At 39.8% G+C, this 22,275-nt stretch overlaps 3 protein-coding genes across 9 annotated transcripts in view; 1 reads left to right on the top strand and 2 right to left on the bottom strand.

Annotated features, from left to right (window-relative positions):
* Positions 1-1,922: 1,922 nt before the first annotated feature.
* On the bottom strand, positions 1,923-6,284 carry LOC129738295 (uncharacterized). The gene is made up of 4 exons (XM_055729478.1): positions 5,571-6,284; positions 3,050-5,496; positions 1,992-2,994; positions 1,923-1,948 (listed from the first exon to the last, which is right to left on the bottom strand). Exons 1-4 carry the CDS (start codon positions 6,148-6,150, stop codon positions 1,923-1,925), a joined length of 4,056 nt encoding a protein of 1,351 aa, XP_055585453.1. The 5' UTR covers positions 6,151-6,284.
* Positions 6,285-8,717: 2,433 nt separating this feature from the next.
* LOC129738294 (uncharacterized) lies at positions 8,718-11,198 on the top strand. The gene is made up of 2 exons (XM_055729477.1): positions 8,718-9,033; positions 9,586-11,198. Exons 1-2 carry the CDS (start codon positions 8,718-8,720, stop codon positions 11,196-11,198), a joined length of 1,929 nt encoding a protein of 642 aa, XP_055585452.1.
* A 1,077-nt stretch (positions 11,199-12,275) lies between these two features.
* Positions 12,276-22,275, bottom strand: part of LOC129743980 (protein yellow-like) — a 40,081-nt gene continuing 30,081 nt past the window's right edge. For 6 of the 7 annotated variants that reach the window (XM_055736247.1, XM_055736263.1, XM_055736254.1 and 3 more), the window contains 4 exons: positions 13,727-13,947; positions 13,473-13,660; positions 13,180-13,347; positions 12,276-13,108 (listed from right to left, as the gene is read on the bottom strand). In XM_055736247.1, the coding sequence (XP_055592222.1) occupies positions 12,320-13,108; positions 13,180-13,347; positions 13,473-13,660; positions 13,727-13,947 (1,366 nt within the window). In that variant the 3' untranslated portion in view covers positions 12,276-12,319. Of the gene's footprint in view, positions 13,109-13,179; positions 13,348-13,472; positions 13,661-13,726; positions 13,948-14,305; positions 14,550-22,275 lie in introns of those variants that run through there. The other variant, XM_055736290.1, reaches the window with a different exon arrangement.

Here is a 22,275-nt window from a genome sequence, read left to right as displayed (position 1 = left end):
TTTTGCGTTAAAACTAAATTTGATTTCATCATCCACATTGTCCACACAAATACGTTGTCTACATGAAGGCGTTTAAAATTTCACAAATTGAATATCTTAATACTGCCATAACAGAGGCCTTTTAGGATTAAAGGGGCGCAAGTGCCAAAACGATCAATTTTAACAGATTTCAATCAGTTTAGTGCAAATTTCAGAAAAACTTTTTCCCATATTCTTTCGATTGAGTTAAAATTATTAATATCCTAAAAATGTATGGAAAATCGACCACTCCGGCAACTTTGAAGCACGTTTTTTAGAAATTAGTATTTGACCACCGTCACATCTCTGATGCTAAGCGCCTTAATTGTGTATTTGCTTCTTTATTTGTGTGATAATGTTAGTCAAACAATACATGCATACATGTTTGTGATATACACTATTCCATTTCTATAAGAAATTAAAACTCAATTTTTCATGACTTTAGAGATAGGATGATAAGAATCACATTGATCAAGGATAAGGTCACATTTGCCATTAGCCAAAAGAAGCCATAAAATGTATATCGGTATCGAATTTTGATTACGACGAATGCGCCAACATCGCTGTCTTGAGAAAAAAGCGTTGAAAGTTGACAGTTCCATAATCCCCCAGCAAAAATATTATTTTGTTGCTTTTATTTCTCGAAAATTAATATTCTTCAAATAACTTCGTACATTCAAAATGTAGGTCTGGGGCTTGTGATATAGCTCAGTTGGCAAGTCTGTTGTCTCCTGAGCCAATGTCCGTGAGTTCGAGCCCAAGAGTAAACCTCGAACACAATTGTACCGGATAAGTTTTTCAATAACGATCCGCCAACTGCATCGTTTATAAAGTCGCGAATGCCATAAAGATGGTAAAGGCGTTAAAAATCACAAATTTGTTCGAAAGAATGTGAAATATACAGAAATACCTATTAGATAATGCCGGTAATAAAACCGATAATCAATGAACTAAGCAAATACGGAACGAAGCGAACATGAGTGAAGCATATAGAGTAGTCGTTCGTTAATCAGATACGGATGTATTAAGAGCTCATGCCATATCTCGGCGCTTTCTGTATGTTAACTTAAAATATTAAGCTTATTGAGCACTTTCATATGTCCATACGTTTTTGTTAACTTTTCACGGTTTCACTTGACTCAGCTGTATTATCGTTATGTTTTCTTTCTCTTAATAAAGTTTACTTAATTAACCTGAATAAGATTATAAAAATGACATATTTCATCAAAATTATATTTCTCTAAAAACATTCTGTAATAGAACCTTACCACCCTCACCACCCCGCCCCCTCCCCAACGAACCCACTTTCGTACCATGACTGATTAGCGAGTGACGATATATAGAAAGTTGCATTGCTTTGGTAGAATATGAAAATAAACAAAAAATTTGGCTTACGAAAATGTATGTCTCAGAAATCTTATTTCATCCGAAAATTACTCGCATATTGACATAAATTTACACCCAAAAATTAATAGTGAGCATATTAGAATGTACAATGCAATATTATATCATCAATGATCTAAATTTATGTCAAAAACGATGCTACGCTTTTGTGCGTCCTACTTGACGTAAATTTACATCATTGATGATGTAATTTTATGTCGAATGTGCTATTCAATTATAGCCGGAAATTTTATGTCTTCAAGCGTTTCTGTATTTTCCAGTGTAATTTTATGTCAAAAGTGATGCTTCTTTTTTGTGCATCCTTTTTGACATAAATTTACACCAAAAAATTAATAGTGTGCAGACGCATGGAGGAAGATTGTCTTCTTTTATCAAACATAACTTTCCAATAAGAAGATCGGGTTTGACTTTAGACAATTTTCTAGTACGTTGTTGCAGATTATTTAAATACTCTCTTTGCCACCTTTTCCAAAATAGATGTACATTTCTCTGAACTTGCTCTAAACGATAAAAGGTTTTCTGTGAGCTAGAAATGTCAACATCATCAGGAAGTGCTGTTAGCGGTTCACCTATTAGGAAGTGACCCGGGGTCAACGGAATTGGATCGTCAGAATTAGTGGACATAGGAGATATGGGCCGAGAGTTCAGACACCCTTCGATTTGCTTGAATAACGTTAATAGTTCTTCATATGTGGGTACATTAGACCCAAGTATTCTGCGCATATGCGATTTGACACTTTTGATGCCTGCCTCCCATATTCCTCCAAATGAAGGTGATCTTGGTGGGATAAATTTCCAATCGATGCCTTCCATGGTACAGAACTTTTGGACACCGGGTTCCACTTGAGATTTGAATTCGTCGGTTAGTCGTTTCAATTCATTTTTCGACCCCGTGAAGTTGGTAGCGTTGTCGCAGTATATAACACTACTCCTACCTCTTACTCCCGAAAACCTTCGCAAGGTTGCAATGAAAGCGGCGCTGGTCAAACTGCTCACCAACTCAAGGTGGACTGCACGCGTGCGTAGACAAATGAATAAGGCTACGTACACCTTCAACGTCTTTTGAGTCCGAACGAAGTTTTCTTTTACTGTAAATGGTCCTCCGAAATCTACACCACATTCTTTAAATGGTCTCCCAGGGTTCAGGCGTACTTCTGGAAGATCTCCCATAATCTGTGAACTTGGTTCTGGATTTTGGCGAAAACAAGTGACACATTGACGAACGGTTTTTCGTATAAGGCTTCTCCCTTTAGGGATCCAGTACTTCAATCTTATCGAATAAAGTAGTGATTGCACGCCAACATGTAGATTAATGGTATGGTAATGGCGAATTATTGTGAGAGTTAAATTAGATTTGGGAGGCAAGATAATCGGATGCTGCTGGTCGTACGAGACTCCGGCTGCTTGAATGCGCCCTCTTACGCGCATCAGTCCGTCGCTGTCGACGAAGGGATTAAGTGTTAGCAGTGTGCTGCTGCTCGGAATCAGTTTGTTTGTGGTAAGACATGACATTTCCTTTTCATAGTATCTCCATTGAGTCCACACAATGATCTTCTTGTGAGCTACTCGTATCTGAAAATTAAAAAAATGTGATATCTAATTTGAATCTTTCTCTCACTTTACCAACCTCTTTGAGAGTTATTTCACCCTTTAAGCGATCTTCTTCTTTTAATTTACTATTATTAATGAATCTTAAGCAGTATGCGGTTACTTTTTGAAGTTTCATAAGACTGGAAATTTTTTCAATTTCTTCAAAACATGGTCCCGTTTCTTCTGTAACCTCTTCTTGAGTTGTTACCATACTACAAACCGCTGTATTGCCTTCCAGTGGCCAATGTTGATTATGCTCCGTTAGAAAAGCTGGACCGTTCCACCAGTTAGTGCAAGCGAAAAGTTTTCGTGCCGATGCTCCCCTCGATATTAAATCCGCCGGATTATCTTTGGAACGCACGTGATGCCAGGAAGTTATTGAGGTTTTTTCATTTATAGCCTTAACACGATTACTTATGAACACAGGTCTTGATCTGTTCGGATTACGTATCCACTCTAGGGTTACCATAGAATCTGTCCAGTAATGTATTCCATTGATAAGAATTGACAACGAGTCCATCACTTTTGTTGTTAGATCAACCAACAAGGAGGCTGCTCTCAGTTCCATCCTTGGTATGGTAACGTCTTCTAAATTGCCATTTTCGCTGGTGGGTGTAACACGAGATTTCGCACATAGCAAGCTTACTTTGACACTATCGTCTTCACTCACAGTGCGGATGTAGATTGCTGCCCCATAAGCTCGTTTAGCAGCGTCTGAAAATCCGTGAATTTCTACAATTTTGGCTTTGGATCTTACGTGTCTTGGAAATTCGATTCGTTCTATCTCCTTCAGTTGATAACAAAACCGTTTCCATTCACTGATGATATTTGTAGGTAGTTCTTCATCCCATTTGACCTTTATTGACCATATATCTTGCATAATTATCTTCCCTAGGACCACGATCGGACTAACAATGCCAAGAGGATCAAAGATCTTTTGAACTTCCGAGAGGATGTTGCGTTTGGTGGTGCCAGCTTGCTCATCGATATCTTTTGCATACCCAAGAGAATCGCTGGTCGTGTTCCAGAGAATGCCCAGAATTTTGGAAATTTCATCCCCATCACATTTTACAGTAACAGAATTTTCATTGGATTTCCACTTATGTAGCTCGAATCCTGCACTGGTAAAGATAGTTACCAGCTCCTGTTTTATCCTCATCAATTCGATGTTATCCTCATGACCCGTTACTACGTCATCCATGTAAAAATCGTTCAAGATAATTTTGCATGCTTCTGGGTACACCTGCTGAAATTCTTTGCCCAACTGGTGCAGGCACCGAGCCGCAAGGTATGGAGCTGAACAAGTTCCATACGTAACTGTGTTAAGTCGATATGTATGGACTGCTTGCTCAGTAGAGAAACGCCATAATATCAACTGCAAGTTTCTATCATCTTTGTGAACCATTATTTGACGAAACATTTTTTGGATATCGCCAGTCAGCACAAATTTATGGCACCGAAACCTGAGTAGGATATTGAAAATATCTTGCTGTATCGTGGGTCCAGTTAGAAGGACATCGTTGAGAGATAGTCCGCTAGATGTTGCGGCTGAACCATTGAACACTGTTCTCAATTTGGTTGACGTGCTGTCAGGTCTCAAGACTGGGTGATGGGGGAAATAGAAATGGGGTTGATCGATTATCAGATCCATGTCTGAAACCTTTTCCATGTGGCCCATTTCAAGGTAATTTAACATAAACTCATTATATTGTTTGTGTAACTCTGAGTCTTTGTCAAAGCGAGTTTCTAGTTTTAAGAGTCTGTTCAACGCTAGATTCTTGGACTCTCCTAATAGTTTGTAATTTTCTTTTAGTGGCAGTCTAACGATAAACCTTCCGGATGGTTCTCTAGTTGTTGTTTCCTGAAACAACAGCTCCGATTGATTTTCTTCTTCCGTCCACGGTCGAACTAAACAGTTGTACGTATTATCATTAATTATTTGACTAATTAATTGATTCTCATTCATTTTGGTTACAGATCCACCCACTATCCATCCGAGATGGGTGTTTTGAAGGTGTGGTAAATGGGGACTTATTTCAAGATTTCCATCTTTTAAAATTTCCATTAATACAGTAATTCCCAACAGCATGTCAACTGGTCGAGAAAGATAAAACTCAGGATCTGCTAGTGTTAAGTCTGGCATCGCCCAACTATCAATTTCAATGTCGTTATTGGGCACAGGATCCGTTATAAAATCTGTAACTAGCATCTTGACGGTTCTTTGAAAAACAGACATTCTGGCTCTCAACTGTACATTGACTTTCTCTTGAATCGACTTAGTTGAATTTCCGAAACCTCGGACGTTGATATTAGTAGGCTCAGTGGATAAACCAGCGCGTTTAATGAAAGACTGTGTTACAAAATTAGATTGGGACCCAGAGTCTAGCAACACTCGGCATGCCAATAATTTTCCTTTAGATGGTACTAGAATCGAGGCAGTGGGTAGCACGCACAGTGCTGAGTCAGAACACATGTTTCCATTTTCTAAAATATATAATTTTATTCGAACAATTAACCAATGAATTAATTATGTAGTCATGTTATGGTAATTTACTCACGCTTAGTCTTAAGATTTTCATTCAAGGTACGGTTGTTATCCCGGTGCAGTGATGTGTGGTGTCTGCCTTTGCACTTTCGGCATAGTCCTCCTCGACATGATTCAGCTGTATGATTGGATGCCAGGCAATTGAAGCATAAACCAAACCGTTTGACTAATCGAAACTTTTCATCGACGGATTTCATCCTGTAACCGTCACAAACGCCCAAGAAGTGATTACCTTTACAAGCAGCACATTTGTTCTGATTTGATTTCACCACAAACGCTCTTGTTTCAGTTTTCACACGTTTAGGTGGACCGCTCTGATGCTCAACTGTTGCCTTGCGCTTTATTGGCATCGCATCAATAACTTGACAACGATCCAGAACAAAACCTTCAAGCTGCTCGTATGTTGGTGGAGAAATCCCGGAGGCCGCTGTTTCCCATTGACGCCTTGTTGCAGGATCCAATTTATTAGATATCAGATGTATCAGCATCGCATCCCACGTCTGTACCGGTTGGGCTAAGCATTCCAGACAGCGAAGATGTTTTCTTGCTGCGTCAAAGAGCTCTCGCAGGCCAGCAGCTGATTCTGATTCCATGGGCTTTAGTTCGAATAGTTGGCGAATATGCTGTTGAACCAATTGTTTTGGGTTATTGTATCTTCTATAAAGAAGGTCGTACACCCAAAATAATCTGCACGTAGCGGCTACGTGAAAAACTACATAATTTTTATCCAATTGATTTTCACGTAAATACTACGAAATCAATACGTAAACGCGTCCCTATAAGAATTCGTTCTTCATGGAGCGCACCTACATTTTACGTGAATTTCAAGTAAGTTCAACGCGATGTGGCCGTGAATGCTACGGGAGATGTTTTTAATACCCGAATGAAATTGAGGTTGATTTTTACTTTCGTATTTTTATTTTTTTTTTAATGTTCAAAACAAAAAAAGTTAACAATGGAATAAACTTTATTTTCCCAATATTTACACTTACACTACATTTTATAGGAAATTAAAACACTTTACTTCCAGGAACGTTTTTTTGGTTTGTTGAATCCTGTAGAGAAAAGAAAGTATACATGAATGAGAAATTAATAATTTGAATTCAAAATACTTTACCTTGTTCGTAGTTGCGTGATCGATGCGCTGTTGAACCCGGACAGTCATATGTAGCCCATATACGGTAGGACTGCTAACAAAGAACAAGTGTTCCAACGGCTGTAAAAAACAAAACATTTAGAAAATTATAATTTGGCATCATTATCACTTTCCAGGAGATCAAGTTAAATCCAATTAAAATGACATGCATTTTCTCTGCTAGGGAAGATTGAAAACGATTAAAAAATCTGCTTTCCTTCACTACAGCTAAAAAAATCAACTAAATGTCAATTCTCTTTTCTAATAAGAATTTAAAACACCACGCTCTAAAAAAATGAAAAGAAATGAATTCACTTAGACTTTACGTGAAATTCATGCGCTAGTTACGTAGAAGTAAAGAAATTACTACAAGCACACGTAAAATCGATGGGATGCAACAAAATCTTAGTTTACGTGAAAAATCCCGTAGAAAAAATTTCTAAATTAATTTGGGTGTAGGCTATTTTATAATTTCCTTCAGTAGTTGGAAGTGAATCAACTATTGCCAACGCTGATCCTCTAAGGGAAACCTTTAAATATTCAAATTTTTGAATAATAGGTAACGGTCGATTGTGAATAAGTGAATTGAACTTATCAATCCATTCTAACCATTGATCATTCGCTCCAGTAAAGATTGGCAAATCAATTGTAGGCAACCTTACTGAATCTCGTTGGCCAAAAGTAGTTTCTGCTTTTTTAAGACTCGCAATCAATTTTTCGAACGTAGCCAATCCGGCAATGTACTTTAGTTCGATGCTGTCGCGAGCTTCCATTTCATCTGGAATGGATTGCTCTAACGAGCTTTGCGCATTGTCATAGGTCCTGTAGCATTGTTTTAACATATCACGCCTGGTTTCTAGTAGAACGACGTCGTTCTGGAAAGCATTGATGGTATCAATAATGTGCGTGATCCTGTTGCCCGAGTGATTCCGCTGAATAATGAGTTTGTTCACGTCCGGTGGGAGCACCTCCACTGCTTGTTTGTCGGAAGATTCCGAATCAACTTCTGCTTCTGGTTGATCATAGGGAACCTGCGACTCAATTTCGACACACCATGTGCTGGTTTGATTCTCGTTATCAGACATGACTGTAAATCGTTGAGGTAAAGATTAGATTGTTTCGAAGAAACGCATATTTTCTCCGGTGCTGTTCTGTTTGCCGAATGATTGAAAATTCACACGTGAGTGGACAGACCGGTCGTAGGTTGCTAGGCAACGGCTACGCTTGCTATGATACTTTTAGGAATTTATGCTTCGTTCAGTTTTCGGGCCAATTCATTCAGATGAATTCCCTCAGGCATGTTTCGTTATCCATTTCGTTCTGAATTAGCCTACCCAATGTACGGCCATTTAACGCCATTTTGAAGTAGCTTCATGTTTTCTGCTTGCTTCTGAAGAGCAAAGAAAATTCATTCCAGGCTGTCCCTACAACAGCCACATCAACGCCATATTGTGAGAAAGTGATTTTACTTTTCGAAGCATTCAGCTTGGTTTATGCCGACCCAGTATCGACTCTTGCCAATTCATATTTAAAGATATTTTGACCCAATGTCCAACATTTTCTGACGCATGATCCAATATCAACTTTGTAACATTATTCGACCCAATATCGAATCGGTGAGTGCTTCATAATCCTTTAATCCTATATTAAAGGCCATCATAATTATTGACCCTATGTCAATATCTTTTAATTTGCAATCCAATATTGCAATTTCTTGTTGAATTTTCAATCATTCACCTAAAACCTTAAAAAAAATATATAATAATTACCCTATTTTTGTATCCGGCTCGAATAGACCACTTAATATGTTCACACTTTTATGCTGTACGTCCGAACTGATCACTGGTTGTAGGAGAAGTGAACTTATAGAAAGGACCGGATGTAGAACTGACCGGTCAGTGATGCCATCATGAAGGAAAGTTTACTGTATGCTACGTTGTTAGGGTTACTATATTAGGTTATGAATATAAATCTTAACAAAGATTTTATAAAAAAGAAAACAGTTTGCTATATGAAGATGAAGCTATGGCAGAAGAATTTCTTGACACGCACTTCGGACAGAACAACCGGTTACCGAATGAAGAACCACACACTTTAATAACTGAAGGTTTGCTAGACAAAACATCCTGGTACAGAATACTAGCTTCGAAGAAGAAAACATCCGCTCCAGGTGAAGACAACCTCTCCTACGAGTTACTGGCTTTTCTGAACCCCGCGGTTACCGAAAAAATAATATTCCTCATCAACGACATGTGGAGAAAAGGAGCCCTGGAAGAAACTTTGAAGGTGATCAAAGTCATTGCTATACCTAAACCTGGACGTGACCAGAGCACCGTTGCAGGTAAGCGACCAATTTCTTTAGTGCCTACTATAACCAAAATAGCAAACTCAGCTGTATTAGAGCGCCTGCAGATTTTTCTCGACAGCCACAAAATTTTGCCTGAAACTTCCTTTGGTTTTCGTAAGCACACTTCAACAAACACCTGTGTATCTTATGTTATCAATTGGTTGAAACAAAATAAGAGAAATAAACTTTTAACTGCCATGATATGCGTTGATTTATCAAACGCTTTCAATGCGATAAATGTCGATAAATTGGAGGAAATTTTGAAACAAACAAGGGTTCCACATGAAGTTCTTCGATGGATTATGTCTTTCTTGAGAAATAGAGTAATAAACTTCCATATGAAACAAAAGACGTTATCAAGAACAATCAACAATGGTCTTCCTCAGGGAGATGTTCTGTCGCCCACCCTGTTTAACGTCTATACTGTTAACCTGCACAAGATCGTACATCCAGACGTGACGCTTGTCCAATATGCTGACGACTTTGGGATTCTCTTTCGAGCAAAACACCTACACACTCTTAACGAAATCGGGGAATCGTACTTAGGAGAGTTTGCCGAAATCGCCAGGACCCTTAATTTCACAATCAACCCAGAAAAAACAAAAACTATTCTTTTCCAACATGGCAATAAACAGCTCAACATATCCCTCAATGGTGCTTTGTTGGAATCCGTAAGATCTCATAAGTATCTGGGTATAATTTTCGATCGTCATCTTAGTTTTGGAATACACATTAAGGAGGTCCGATCGAAGGTTCAAGAACGTTTAAATATGGTCAAGGTTCTAAATGGGGCAAAACATGGTGCCCACCCTGAATCGATGATCAAAATATATAAGGGACTCTTCCGGAGCAAAATGGATTACGGCAGCTCAGTGTACAATAATTCCAGCAAAACCAATCGCAACATTTTATCAGTACTAAACAATCAATGCCTACGAAAGGTGACGGGAGCCACGAAAAGCACACCGAGGAACACGCTAGTGGCCCTAAGTGGGCAGCACCCAGTGGACTTTAGGCACACGTACATTGCTTCTAGAGAAATATGTCGACACATGTCAAGAAACAACCTGATTGCTCATCAACTAAGAACAATTCAATTACCAGAGGATGTTAGCAAATGGCATCAATTCTCTTACCTGGAAAGAACATACTGGCTTAACAAAGAATTGTTCGATCGCATCCAATCGATAGAACGCCCCGGCAATATGCAAGGAGTCGAAATATTTCCAGATCTGGAAGGTCTGACGGTTGCTAAACAGAATTCGAATCCCATGAGGCTGAAACAACTAACACTCTTCGCCATGAATGGCAAGTACCGAGGCCGTGGTCGTATTTTCACGGATGCTTCCAAGGAAGGTAACGTTTGCGGCATAGGAGTCTTCGTAGAGCAAATGAGATTACGCTTATCACTAAGGCTCGAGAAGGAAACCAGCATCACATCTGCGGAGCTGATAGCTATCTACAAAGCAACGGAAATAGTTGAACAGCAGTGTCTCGAAAGACCCGTCATCTACACCGATTCGCAAGCATCGTGCACGATGCTTCTCAATGCACAAGAATCCTGTGAAGCAGAAAGTATCTTAGCGAAAATTCTTCGAAGCTGCTCTCATCATGGAATAACTATCCAATGGATACCCAGTCACGTATCCATTGGCGGAAACGATACAGCAGACGCATTAGCAAAACACGGGCTACAGTCGGAGCAGATAATTGAGAACACGTACCTTCTATCAGACGGATTCAACGCACTGAAGAAATCGCTAGCTGAAAACACAACAGATTGGTACAAACATTATTCGACAGAAAAAGGGAAAACTTTTTACTACATACAACCGGAATTTTCCACAGTACCATGGTTCGTAGGAAAGAACCTAAAAGGAAGAGATGTTCGACTCCTGAACCGTTTGATGGCTGGTCATGACTTTTCCAAATATTGGCTAGCCAAAATGAAAATAAAAGATGATGCTGACTGCGAGCTATGCAAGGAACCTGAAACAGCGAATCACATAATTCTCACCTGTCCACGCTTTGCCTTAACGAGATTACAATACGATTTCAACGGCAAGTACACAAATTTGAAGGAACTATTTAAAGAAAAAAACCTAACGCACTACGAAGAGGTAGCCAAATGCACTAGCGAAATCAAAATTGATTTATAACCAACTCGGAACCAAAAACAGGGCATATAGTCAAAGTCACTGGCCCTTAACCCGAGCTGCCCGTGAAGCAGCTCAAGTAGAAGAAGAAGAAGAAGAAGAAGAAAAACGAATTCAAAATTTGCTTTGACGTAACTGCTACTGATCAATTGATTTCTAGTCAGAAACCTGTTGTTCCTGTCATCAGATAAACCTTTATTCAACTGCACCAAATTAAATGTCAATCATCCCCTAATAATAGCTTTTTAGTGAAGAATGTTACAAAGTGGTAAATTCCCGGGAGAAAAATAAATAGCTTTTATTTCAATTTCCACCGCGGAAATGCTACATCCGGGGATTTAAAAAGCATTTCATAAAGTTCCCGGAAGCATCTAAATTATTCTCGAAGTTTTCAGCAATGAGGCCGATTCGTTTTTTTTTTTATTCAGCCACCTATGTCGATTTCACCAACATGTCACGAAATGTATTTAGGGGCCGTTCAAATTTTGTTGACCTCTCCCTCTAAAGTTATTGTTAGAAAACAATGCTTTTTTGCCAGTTTAGCTTTTCAAATGGTTGATTGATCAATTGATTTTCTTTTCTTATACATCTAGTTAAAACTTTTTGCATATTGTTGGATTTTTATGATCAATGTAAAATTTAGCAAAAGGCAAATATCCATCGAAGGGTTGGGTGTGAATATCTGATAATTTTTTTTTTCAACATTAACCACAGATGAATTAACATCTATATAATGGTGTCAATGGATGTATGGGGAAAATTTCAGAATCGAATTTTATAAACCGACCATATGCATTTTGTAGATTGGCCCAAAAGACTGTCCTGTGCAAAATTTCAGCTCAATCGGACTTGCTTTAGGGGTGCCTCTGATACCTCAAAGCGTTCAAAGTTTCGGAAATCGGGAAAAAGTTTTAATTTTGATGTCAAATGTCTTAAAATTGCATAAAACAATGTTGGTCGAAAGACGCTTTCCCTCGAGGCGTAAATAGATCTTTTGAGAGGAAGTTGGATTCGCTTTCCCAACCCACCACGCAAGCTCAAACCGGAAATCAATTTCTTTAAAAAAATATATACTCAAACTTAAGATCACTATAGCTTTATTCACCTCACTTTATGCCTTATATCTAACATCCTGGGCAATGTGTCCTGCACGTCCGTGCCCCATTCAATAGTTCCGGAATTTGGATGGCTTGAATGCGAAAATTTGTTTCGTTCATGTTCAGCGTACCGGTCATCACTTTCTGAAACCGGCAGGTCATCACCCACAGCTCTTCAACGCCCTTCCGGTTGCGGATGACCTTAACGCCACTGGCGAATTGTAGCGTTTCTGGGTTCTGTGATACTATCTTCAGGTTGTGCGGATTGTAATTGGTGGTGGAATCCCAACAACCTATCGACATCTGGTTGAGCAATCCGAAGAAAAGGTTCCCGTTGCTGTCCATGGCCTGGGGGGCACTTTGGGACGTCCTTCGCCCTATAACGCTGAACGACTGCGGGCTGGCCCCAACATCATCCTCCCACATGGTGTCATTGTGCAGAACTGACGTTCGTACGACATTTTCCGAAATCGAAGCCAACGCGTGGAAGAACAGGAGTCGATCGTTTATAATCGGTGGCCTTGGCCTTGAGGCTGTGGCGTAGGCTGAATTGAAGCTGAAATCCGAAGTGCTGATGTCGACAGGATTTTTCGGACTTAGAGCCATGGTGATCATACCATCCATGAGATCAAAGCTCTCGTTTGCAATGTTGAACGTTCCGTAATCTGGATTGGGGTTCATCAGCTTGTTTGTTACACGCCATGACTTTCCACGAGCCATATCGTAGACAATCATCCCAAAACCCAGAACATCCGCCACATAAGCCATTGTATTGGAACAGGATCCCATTGGTGGGGGGTCTCTTACATCGACAAGCTGAAAATATCACGACGGTCAAATTGGGGGAAAATCATGGGTGGAATTTCATTTTTGGCATCTTTACTTACTATACTGACTAGAAGCGATACATCACACATCAACTGGTTGGCGGGGATCTGATACTGGTGGATAATCTGATCGGTCCGTAGGTCGAAGGCAACGATCTTCGGTAGACATATCCGCCGATCTCCTATTTTGCCAGTGTCCACAATCCAGAGCCGGTTACATTCGTCGATCTAATAGTTTGATACAAAAAAAACACCGGGGAATTTACTTAGCTTTTAATTATATAAAACTTAATTCATTTTTCATTTCTTTGGTAAGAAAGACAAATCGGTTATTTTTTTAAGTTGACGCATACCGTGGTGCGGAAGACAGAAACGATCCCGTTGCACCGTGGATCTTCCGGATTGGATTGGATGGCAGCACTGGGATAGGGCTCCAGTAACGGCGCGGAGGATCCCTGCTGCGCTGAAATCGTGTTCAGTGTAGCAGGAATCCCCTCGATAAACCGGGGCACCGTTACAAACACTCGAGAACGAAGTGAATCTGAAAATCAAGGACCGAAGCGTGAAATCGACTGTTACTATTCAACTAAAACTTGCAGCAACTTACTGCTATTATAGTCGACGTCCATATCCAGGGGAATGCAGTTTTCCGGTATAAAGCGCCCAGAGGCGAGTGCCTGTTCCCGTTCCCTCGGAGAAGGGAACACGAAATCGAGCGATTTCCATCGGACCACGTGTTTCAGTTGCTTCCCGAAGGTCTGCTGGGCACTGATCAGGGGCACGAGTATCAACAACGTGGCACATATCCGGAGAATCATTTTGCTTGTTCTGGAAAAAGAAATAAATATTGATAAGAATTGTGGTCTGTCTTGGCAAACTTTTAAAAATAAAAGGTCTTTAATAAACTAGGTAATTGCTAATTAAAAAAACGTTAAGAAAGTTTATAAAAAAAATCTCTTACAATTGGAACAATTTTACAAATATTTTTGATGTTTCATAGAATATTTCCAAAACATGACAGCTTTCATGGTCGTATACTTTATTTCACGTTTTCCGGTTTCATTAAGCAATCAAATTCAAAGCTTTTCCTGGTTCTCTCGCCACCCTGTCATTTTTGTCATTTCATTACCTAATACATATTTCTAATTTTAATCGTGCTCAAATTATGCACAAAACTAACACTTACCAAAGTTATATAGAGCCAAAACAGTTGAGATTTGGCATGGTGCCTTCTGTGAGATCAAAGAACAAATCCAGCCCTCAAACCTTTGATTCATTGGTTTTCATACTCTGCTTGATAAGCAACTTAACAGTTTTATTCGTCATAAACTTAAACTTTATTTTAATAGTTAGGTATTTTAATCAATGCAGTAAAACTCGACACAAACTTGCAGCAGCCACGTTTCCAACAATGTATAGCAGCGCCTTGTCGACCTCTTCGCATTTCCAGTCAACGGAAAGGTCCTGCGAAGCGATCTGCAAATGGGCAATCATTTATCGAAAGCACAATTTATTCACCCAACTTGAAGGGCAACACCATGAGACTCGGAAGAAAAAAAATATTGCAGCTGCGCCGCACCCACGACGACCGATGACTACTTCTAAAGTTGTCCAATGATAGTTCACTTAGAGAACTAAACAATGTACTATAGCCAAGCCAGGGTCTTGAGCCTTAAGCAGTTGATAGCTTGTTCTAATAAATAATCGTTATCATGACGAATATCGAGGTAACCTTTCAAAGTCTAAATTATGACAACCGGCCTAACTAGGCTTCGATGAGAGTTTTGGCACAACCATTTACTGCATGAATTATGAATCCGTTGAGAATAAAAAACTTGGCGATGGAAATGGCTTTATAGAGTTCTGACTAAGAAATGAAGGAATGAATCTTTATTATAATCTTTCCATCTTATATACTGTTTGACATAAGTTTCTGAGTTGCTGCGATTAGGATCAATGCACTCTGTGTTGCTATGATCAGATTGCTTACACAGGGTGTCGACTCATATCTGGTAATAAAATTCCCTGATTTTCCAGAAAATTCCAGGTTTGAAAAACAACCTGAGGAAGCAACTTAAAGTTATAAAAAATATATTTCCCCCGAAAATGAACGCACAGAAAGCTTTGATTCGAGAATACTAATTTATTACGATAATTTTAATGGAAGTATTATTTGTGATATTAAACATTTTAAGATAAGTCCGCCAGTTCGGATCCACTTGTAGAAATTCTTATGATTTCAGCATAACAATTTTCTCTTGCAAGCTATCAGCCTTCTTCTGTGCGTCTTCCAATATTTTCCTCCGGTTCTATGAATAAGTTTGTTGGAAATTTGGACTGATTTTATCCCTCCAGCATAAAAAACAGCATCATAGTTTTGTCGTTTGGCCTAGCGATACCATGCGTACTCTTTTAAGAGTACATGTACTCTTTTTCGATCGAAAAATGAGCGTACTCAACTTTTTTTGAAATTTTACCAAATGTACTCTTTTTTTCTGGTGGAAGGAAAAAAAATGAAATTTTCTCATATAAATTAAATAATTTCTTCCGATGCATGAAGATTGTATTCTTATAAATCCAAAAATTCCACCTTTTTATGCACTCGTTGCACAACACTTCAGTTTTGCTTATTTGCTAAATGTTTCAAAGGATGGATTCCTATGGAAGAAATAACGAATACATTCACGATTTCAATCTGGATGTTTCGTTCAAAATTGGCGCCTTTGAGTATGCAATGAGCTCCTGAGCAGTATGCAATATGCATACAACAACTTGCTAAAAAGCATAGTGCACAAATCAAAAGCGAACGAATAATGTTTTTGAAGAGTGAAAAACTACGCCTCTAAAAAAACTATTTAAAAATTCACTATTTTTTATCAACTTTGGTGCGTTTTCTCATTATAAAATCGAAACTTTGAATAATTCAACTTAAAATATTGAGCATTTGTCAATTTAGTCGCATATCTTCTTGCATCAAATTGGCGCTATGTGAATGACCTAATACATCACGGCTTTGAATAAATGGCGTTTAAATTAAAAATTTTCAAAAAAAATCCTCAGTGTACTCTTTTTGGCGTAGCAGGATATGTTAACCCTAGTTTAGCCATCACTGATTCTTCACGCATATTTTCGAAGAGACATTCGGAATTTACTGAAAAACCACGTTCAACATTCGCGTTGCCATGTGAAAGACAGCAGATCATTTTGACGATGTTGAAGAATTCTGGACACTTGGCATTTGCTAGCACTCCACTCCAAAAATGATCCAGCCTTTCTTTGCTACGGTCATAATTATCAAATATATCGCCTCTGGCAATCGCTCCGGAAAACTGCCGTACTGCTAAATCTGCCGAGGATCCACTAACGCGTCCAGTATCTGTCAATATAGTCAAAGTCTTCTCAAATCGTTTTTTGGCCAATTTGGTATCACTGCTGATAACTGCCGCATCAAGGCAAGAGGCTGCTTTGGTCAGAGGATAAGTTAATGGCGATCGCTTCATTAACTTAAGCACAATTGCCTTCAGCATTCCTTTGCATTCGATACGAAATTGCAGAACTTGCTTTTCGCTGAGCTTAGGACATTTTTTCATAGCATACTTAGTGTCATATCCGAGAAAAATGTCTTTCGATGGTAGATGATTTTTATTTCATTCACTTCATCCACTGTAACCTAAATTAAACAAAAAAACAATTTGACCAGAAAAAGCGGATCCTTGAGGCATGTAACAACGTCTCGATATGAATCGGATGTCGACTCTATCTTGTCATTTTGAACACCTTCAACAAACTTTTTCATGTGTGGAGTGATTACTATTGCTCGCTGAGCAATAGTCACGTTGTCTAACCAACGGTGAGCGCAAAACTTTAACGGAAACACGGTACTTTTAGAATACTGTGTATATAGTGCGCGGCGTGTAGGTACATCCTTCATCAGGTTGTAGCTTTCTCTCAGATATTTGAGAATATCCCAGCCAGTAGCGCGAATACCATCTTTGAATGCGCCATGAAAAATATTTAATCCGCAACTTCCCAAGTCCAGAAGCTTGTCGCCATTATTTTGGGTATCCTGCTTTAGCTCACGTAAAAGAGCCCAATTTACATTGGACCCATTTGATACTTGCAGCAACTTGTTCAGAGGGATACTACCAAGACCTTCCTTAAAAGCTTTCAGCAAATCTATTGCACGGGATCTGCCGAGAAACTTCGAGGTCAGGTATAGAGTGGACACTTCATTTTTATGCTCATCCCAGAATCGTACGTTTAAATCCATTATGACTATGACTATGATGTTTCAATTTCTTCAAATTAAATCAGGATCATTATTTTTTCCCTGTTTGGTGGAAAAATTCCCTGATTTTTCCTGATGCAAATTGAATTCCCTGATTTTCCCTGATTTTCCAGGTAGTCGACACCCTGTTACATTTTTCCCTTCTAACTTCAGAACACGATGTATGGTTATCCAGACGGGAATGCATCCAGATGGTATGCCGCAGTCTGACCCGTTCAGGAACGCTTGAAGATTTGGGTTCGTCTACTTGTTGAGTTCCGTCTGATACTGCGTCCTCGAATTCTTCAGGGTTTTGATCCTCCAAAAACTCCATCGAAAACTTCGGATGAAGTGTCAGAACCTTCCTGCGGTGGTGGTTTAAAACTTTTGGTTTGAATTCAGGTCCGAACATGTCCACCAAAATGTTGAGTGGAGCGCTGGAACTGCTGTTGACTTGATTTCTTTTGGCTCGTAGTTTCAACTTGTCGATATGACAGCGAATTAGTTGTCACCGCCCATTCCAGGTATCCAGTAGCACGTTGTAATGAGCGCTACCGAAAGCTTTGATCACACTTCCAGGTACTTTTTTCCACCGTTGGCTGTGGAAACGTTGGCAAGAACTGCATCACCAGTCTTGAAACGCCGTGAAGATGATTTTGAGGATGATAGTTTATACTGCTGCATTGGTGAAGAGAGTGGAAGTGACCATAGACCGAATAGTTCGATCCAATCTAGACCAAAAATATTGAGATTCGGTTGATTGGTAACGTAAAAAGTTGCGCACTTTGTTTGGTCTCCCATAGTAACGTCGCATTTAATTTTGCCAATGAACTGGAGGGGTTTGCCAGATGCTGCCTTGGCCTCTTTGAAACTCGGTTGCCGTTGTGGAGATCCTAATTGCTTCCAAACTTGCTTCGAGACCACGGTGATATCAGACGCTGTGTCAAATTGTAGTCTGATTACCACGCCGCTGATGGTGACCTCGATGAATTTTCTTCGAAGCTCGCTGCGGATGTGGTTAAAAGCGGTCCTCTTGGACCGGTTTTGGTTTTTTAAGTTGCTTCACCGGAAGACAATCGCAATATTCCTCTTTGCGACCAACTTTACCACAGGACTTGCAGACATGTTTGGTGAAGGTGCAGTCACGGACGTGGTGCATAGCACCGCACAGCCAGCATGGTGTCTTGGGTGTTGATTGGTTGCCTTTCTCCTGCTTTTTCTGCTTGAGAGCACAGATCAAAGCCGCTGACGACTGCTTACGCTCAACCAAAGCCGTATCCTGTTTCAGATTCTGGAGCCGTTGACACTCGGTAATAAGTGTTTCCAGTTTGCAATCCACTACATCGGTTTCCAGCTGGGACAGCAGGCGTGTACGGACGTCGGCATCCTTGGAAGATTGGAGGCCTAGGATGAAGATAAGAGATTTGAACTGGTCCGGTGTGATCTTGCTGTGCAGACCTGTCCGGAGCTCTGAAGCCCGGAATTAGCACTGGTGGCCCACCGAATCACTTACAGCCGCGGGAATCGCACGCACTACTCGGCTGGCTCGCTTGCTCGCCGACTGACTGACTGACTCGCTTACACGCTCGTGTCGAATGACGAAGTGTCGGTTTTATCCATTCACACATCCCCCTCCTATCCCAAACAAAATATGATAGAAAATATTGAAAAAAATACTATCTCATACATTTTAAATGGTTGTTCTCAAATTTTTTTCAAGACCGCAAACTCAAGGAATTGATAGAGTGTATGTAAACAAGGTATTTGAATGTTGAGCTGCATTTAGAGTGATAATGCACAATAGGTTATCTTATCTCACCACTCTCGCAATTTCTTTAGAGAACCTTCTCAAACATTAAACAGATTCACACTCAAAAATCTTAATGAGAGGTAAAAAAAAACCAACAAAAGACCTGACATCATTTGTTACTCTATTGACAGACTTTTTAATGCTATTTAGGTTGCAATACGATAGTTTAAGGTAATTTCTTACTCACTTTGCAAGATAATCATCGGAAAATCTTACTTTCGATGCAAGGTGCAATTTCTAACATCAATTGGTCCGTTCTCAAGACGTGTTCATCGATCAATTCAAATATCAGTAAAGGAACTGTTTCATACATTTCGTGCAAGCTGCCCAGTGTATCCCCTCTACTGTGTTCGACCAAACAGTTAGCTTGACTCCTTTTTTTTAAAGAGACCTTCTAACCTCGTCTTTCAATTTCAAGCTGTCCAATAAATATGTTCTCACTTTTTTTTTGTATTCAATTGTATTGCAAATCTTATTCATATCTCAAGCTTTAAGCCGTGACCTTGCTCTAATTTCAATTCTAGAATGCTTAACGTATTTACTCGATCCGTTATCTCGACTCGCTAAGTATTGTATACTCCTATCTGCTTTATTACTAATTTGTTCATTGAAATGAAATGAAATATTTTAGTATAAAGCCCTTTATAATATCGATACGTTTTAAAATTCGTTCTTATCTCAAGCTTTCCTTCCAACTCGCTTAGTTTCCAATGAGATGCAATACTTAAATTGTCTTTTCAACATGCCTTTCAACTTCAAGCTGTCCTCTCAACACGCTTGAATTGGTTTTTATCAATACATTTAGGCTGCCCTCTCCACTCGCCTTTCAATTTCTACCTATACTTGTAACACGCTCGAAATTTCTGACAATACTTAATCACTGTCCTCTCAATTCGCGTTTCAAATCCCAAACTGTTCTCTCCATTTCAATCGATTTCTTCAGGCTGTTCTTTCAACTCAGCTTTCAATTTTAAGCAGTCATCAAAATTCGCTTAAAATTGTTATCGATTTGTTCAGGCTGTCCTCTCAACACGCCTCCCAATTTCAAGCTGTCCTTTCAACACGCTTGAAATTTTAATCGATTTATTCAGGCTGTCCTCTCAACTCGCCTATCTATTTCAAGCTGTCCTCTCAACTCGCTTGAAATTCCCGTCAATATGCACTGGCGGTCCTCTCAACTCGCCATCCAATTTCAAGCTGTCCTCTCAACTCGCTTGAAATTGTTACCAAAACGCTCAGGCTGTCCTCTCAACTCGCGTTTCAGTTTCAAGCTGTCCTCTCAACTCGCTTTAAACTAACGTCAATATGTTCAGGCTGTCCTCTCAACACGCCTTCCAATTTCAAGCTGTCCTCTCAACACGCCTTCCAATTTCAAGCTGTCCTCTCAACACGCCTTCCAATTTCAAGCTGCCCTCTCATCTCGCTTGAAATTTTAATCGATTTATTTAGGCTGTCCTCTCAACTCGCCTTTCTGTTTCAAGCTGTCCTCTCAACTCGCTTAAATTCTCGTCAATATGCACTGGCGGTCCTCTCAACTCGCCATCCAATTTCAAGCTGTCCTCTCAACTCGCTTGAAATTGTTACCAAAACGCTCAGGCTGTACTCTCAACTGGCCTTTCAGTTTCAAGCTGTCCTCTCAACTCGCTTGAAACTAACGTCAATATGTTCAGGCTGTCCTCTCAACACGCCTTCCAATTTCAAGCTGTCCTCTCAACTCGCTTGAAGTTGTGAACATAATAAAGCTGCCCTTCTGACTCGCTTAACATAACATATTTATTATTTTTTTTTTCAAGCTCTCTTCTCAATGGACTTGAAAATTAATCTGAATTGTGATTTTCTTCTTTTCGGCATTATTCCCGAATGGCACGTTGCCTTTCTTCCACTTTAACCGAAATAGCTTTCGAAAATCTTCCAACAGTGTTGCTTTTCTTAAACAAGTTTTGAAATGTTAGGTAATCTAACTACTCATTTTCCCGTTTTTTGCAATGGGTAAATAATAAACTGTTTGGTTTTCAAACTCGTTTGATGAAAATTAATTTAACGTGAATCGCATTTGTTGTTCCTTTTCGGTTCGCTTTTTTTTTCTAATTTCTCGTCTTTTTTCTGTTTCGTTTCTGAAAAATTACCTGCCACGGTCGCCAAATGTGCAGACCTGTCCGGAGCTCTGAAGCCCGGAATTAGCACTGGTGGCCCACCGAATCACTTACAGCCGCGGGAATCGCACGCACTATTCGGCTGGCTCGCTTGCTCGCCGACTGACTGACTGACTCGCTTACACGCTCGTGTCGAATGACGAAGTGTCGGTTTTATCCATTCACACACTTGCCAAGCTCAAAATCCTCGTATCGTTTGTTGACCGTCCCCGCGTAGGTAACGTAGTCCTCGTTCGGCTGCTTCACGACTTGGAAACAGTCGTACCTTCCACTGAACAAGGAGATTCGGGTTCCGAAAAGCTATTGAGTTTTTCAACTGTCTCAGCAAAGCTGAATTCTCTCGGATGTTTGGGTAGAATAAAGTTGAGATACCTATCGTGGACGGTAACGTTAAGACTTCGGAGCAATAACCTTGGCCGCATCGTCGAGTTTGGAACCATCCTGGAGGAAAAAGTCTTCATTTTTTTTATACCAGCGGTCAAATGTCAGACCACTGTCCGGATCGTAGCTGAATTCCCGGATGTTCAATGAAAGGGATTGGATGACCAGTTCCCGCTTGATTGGTGAAACGTTCCATGATTACCATCAAACGATGATTCTGCTCCGCCATCTGTCGATTTTGATGCAGGATATCTTGAAAATTTCCTCCATGTGGTTTGAGCTTCCAAAACTTCCTTCGGTTGGTATGGTGGTTGGGCCATATTGAATGGAGCTGCAGGTGGGTTTCTTTTTAAATTCTCGTCGCCAATTGTTAACTCTTGAAGTTAATCTTTATTGAATGACTGCCAGACAAGTAGTCCTAATAAAAAAGTAGTCAACTATGTGAGAAAGTCTGAATTGTTGATTATTTTTTTGAGAAAAAAAACCATGCGGAAAAGGGCCGACGAGTGTTAAAAGTGAAAATTATTTAGCATAATTTTGTTTGC

Source organism: Uranotaenia lowii, chromosome 1 (assembly GCF_029784155.1).
Source record: "Uranotaenia lowii strain MFRU-FL chromosome 1, ASM2978415v1, whole genome shotgun sequence".
Classification (NCBI taxonomy): Eukaryota; Metazoa; Arthropoda; class Insecta; order Diptera; family Culicidae; genus Uranotaenia; species Uranotaenia lowii.
The sequence above is the reverse complement of the archived record's forward strand: the minus strand, read 5'-3'. Positions and strand labels throughout refer to the sequence as shown.

Coding starts and splice junctions, on each gene's coding strand:
- LOC129738295 (XM_055729478.1), bottom strand. CDS start 6,150: ATGGAATCAGAATCAGCTGCTGGCCTGCGAGAGCTCTTTGACGCAGCA. Junction 5,497..5,570: donor TGAAAATCTTAAGACTAAGC/GTGAGTAAATTA, acceptor TATATATTTTAG/AAAATGGAAACATGTGTTCT. Junction 2,995..3,049: donor GTGAAATAACTCTCAAAGAG/GTTGGTAAAGTG, acceptor TTTAATTTTCAG/ATACGAGTAGCTCACAAGAA.
- LOC129738294 (XM_055729477.1), top strand. CDS start 8,718: ATGGCAGAAGAATTTCTTGACACGCACTTCGGACAGAACAACCGGTTA. Junction 9,034..9,585: donor TGACCAGAGCACCGTTGCAG/GTAAGCGACCAA, acceptor AATCGTACTTAG/GAGAGTTTGCCGAAATCGCC.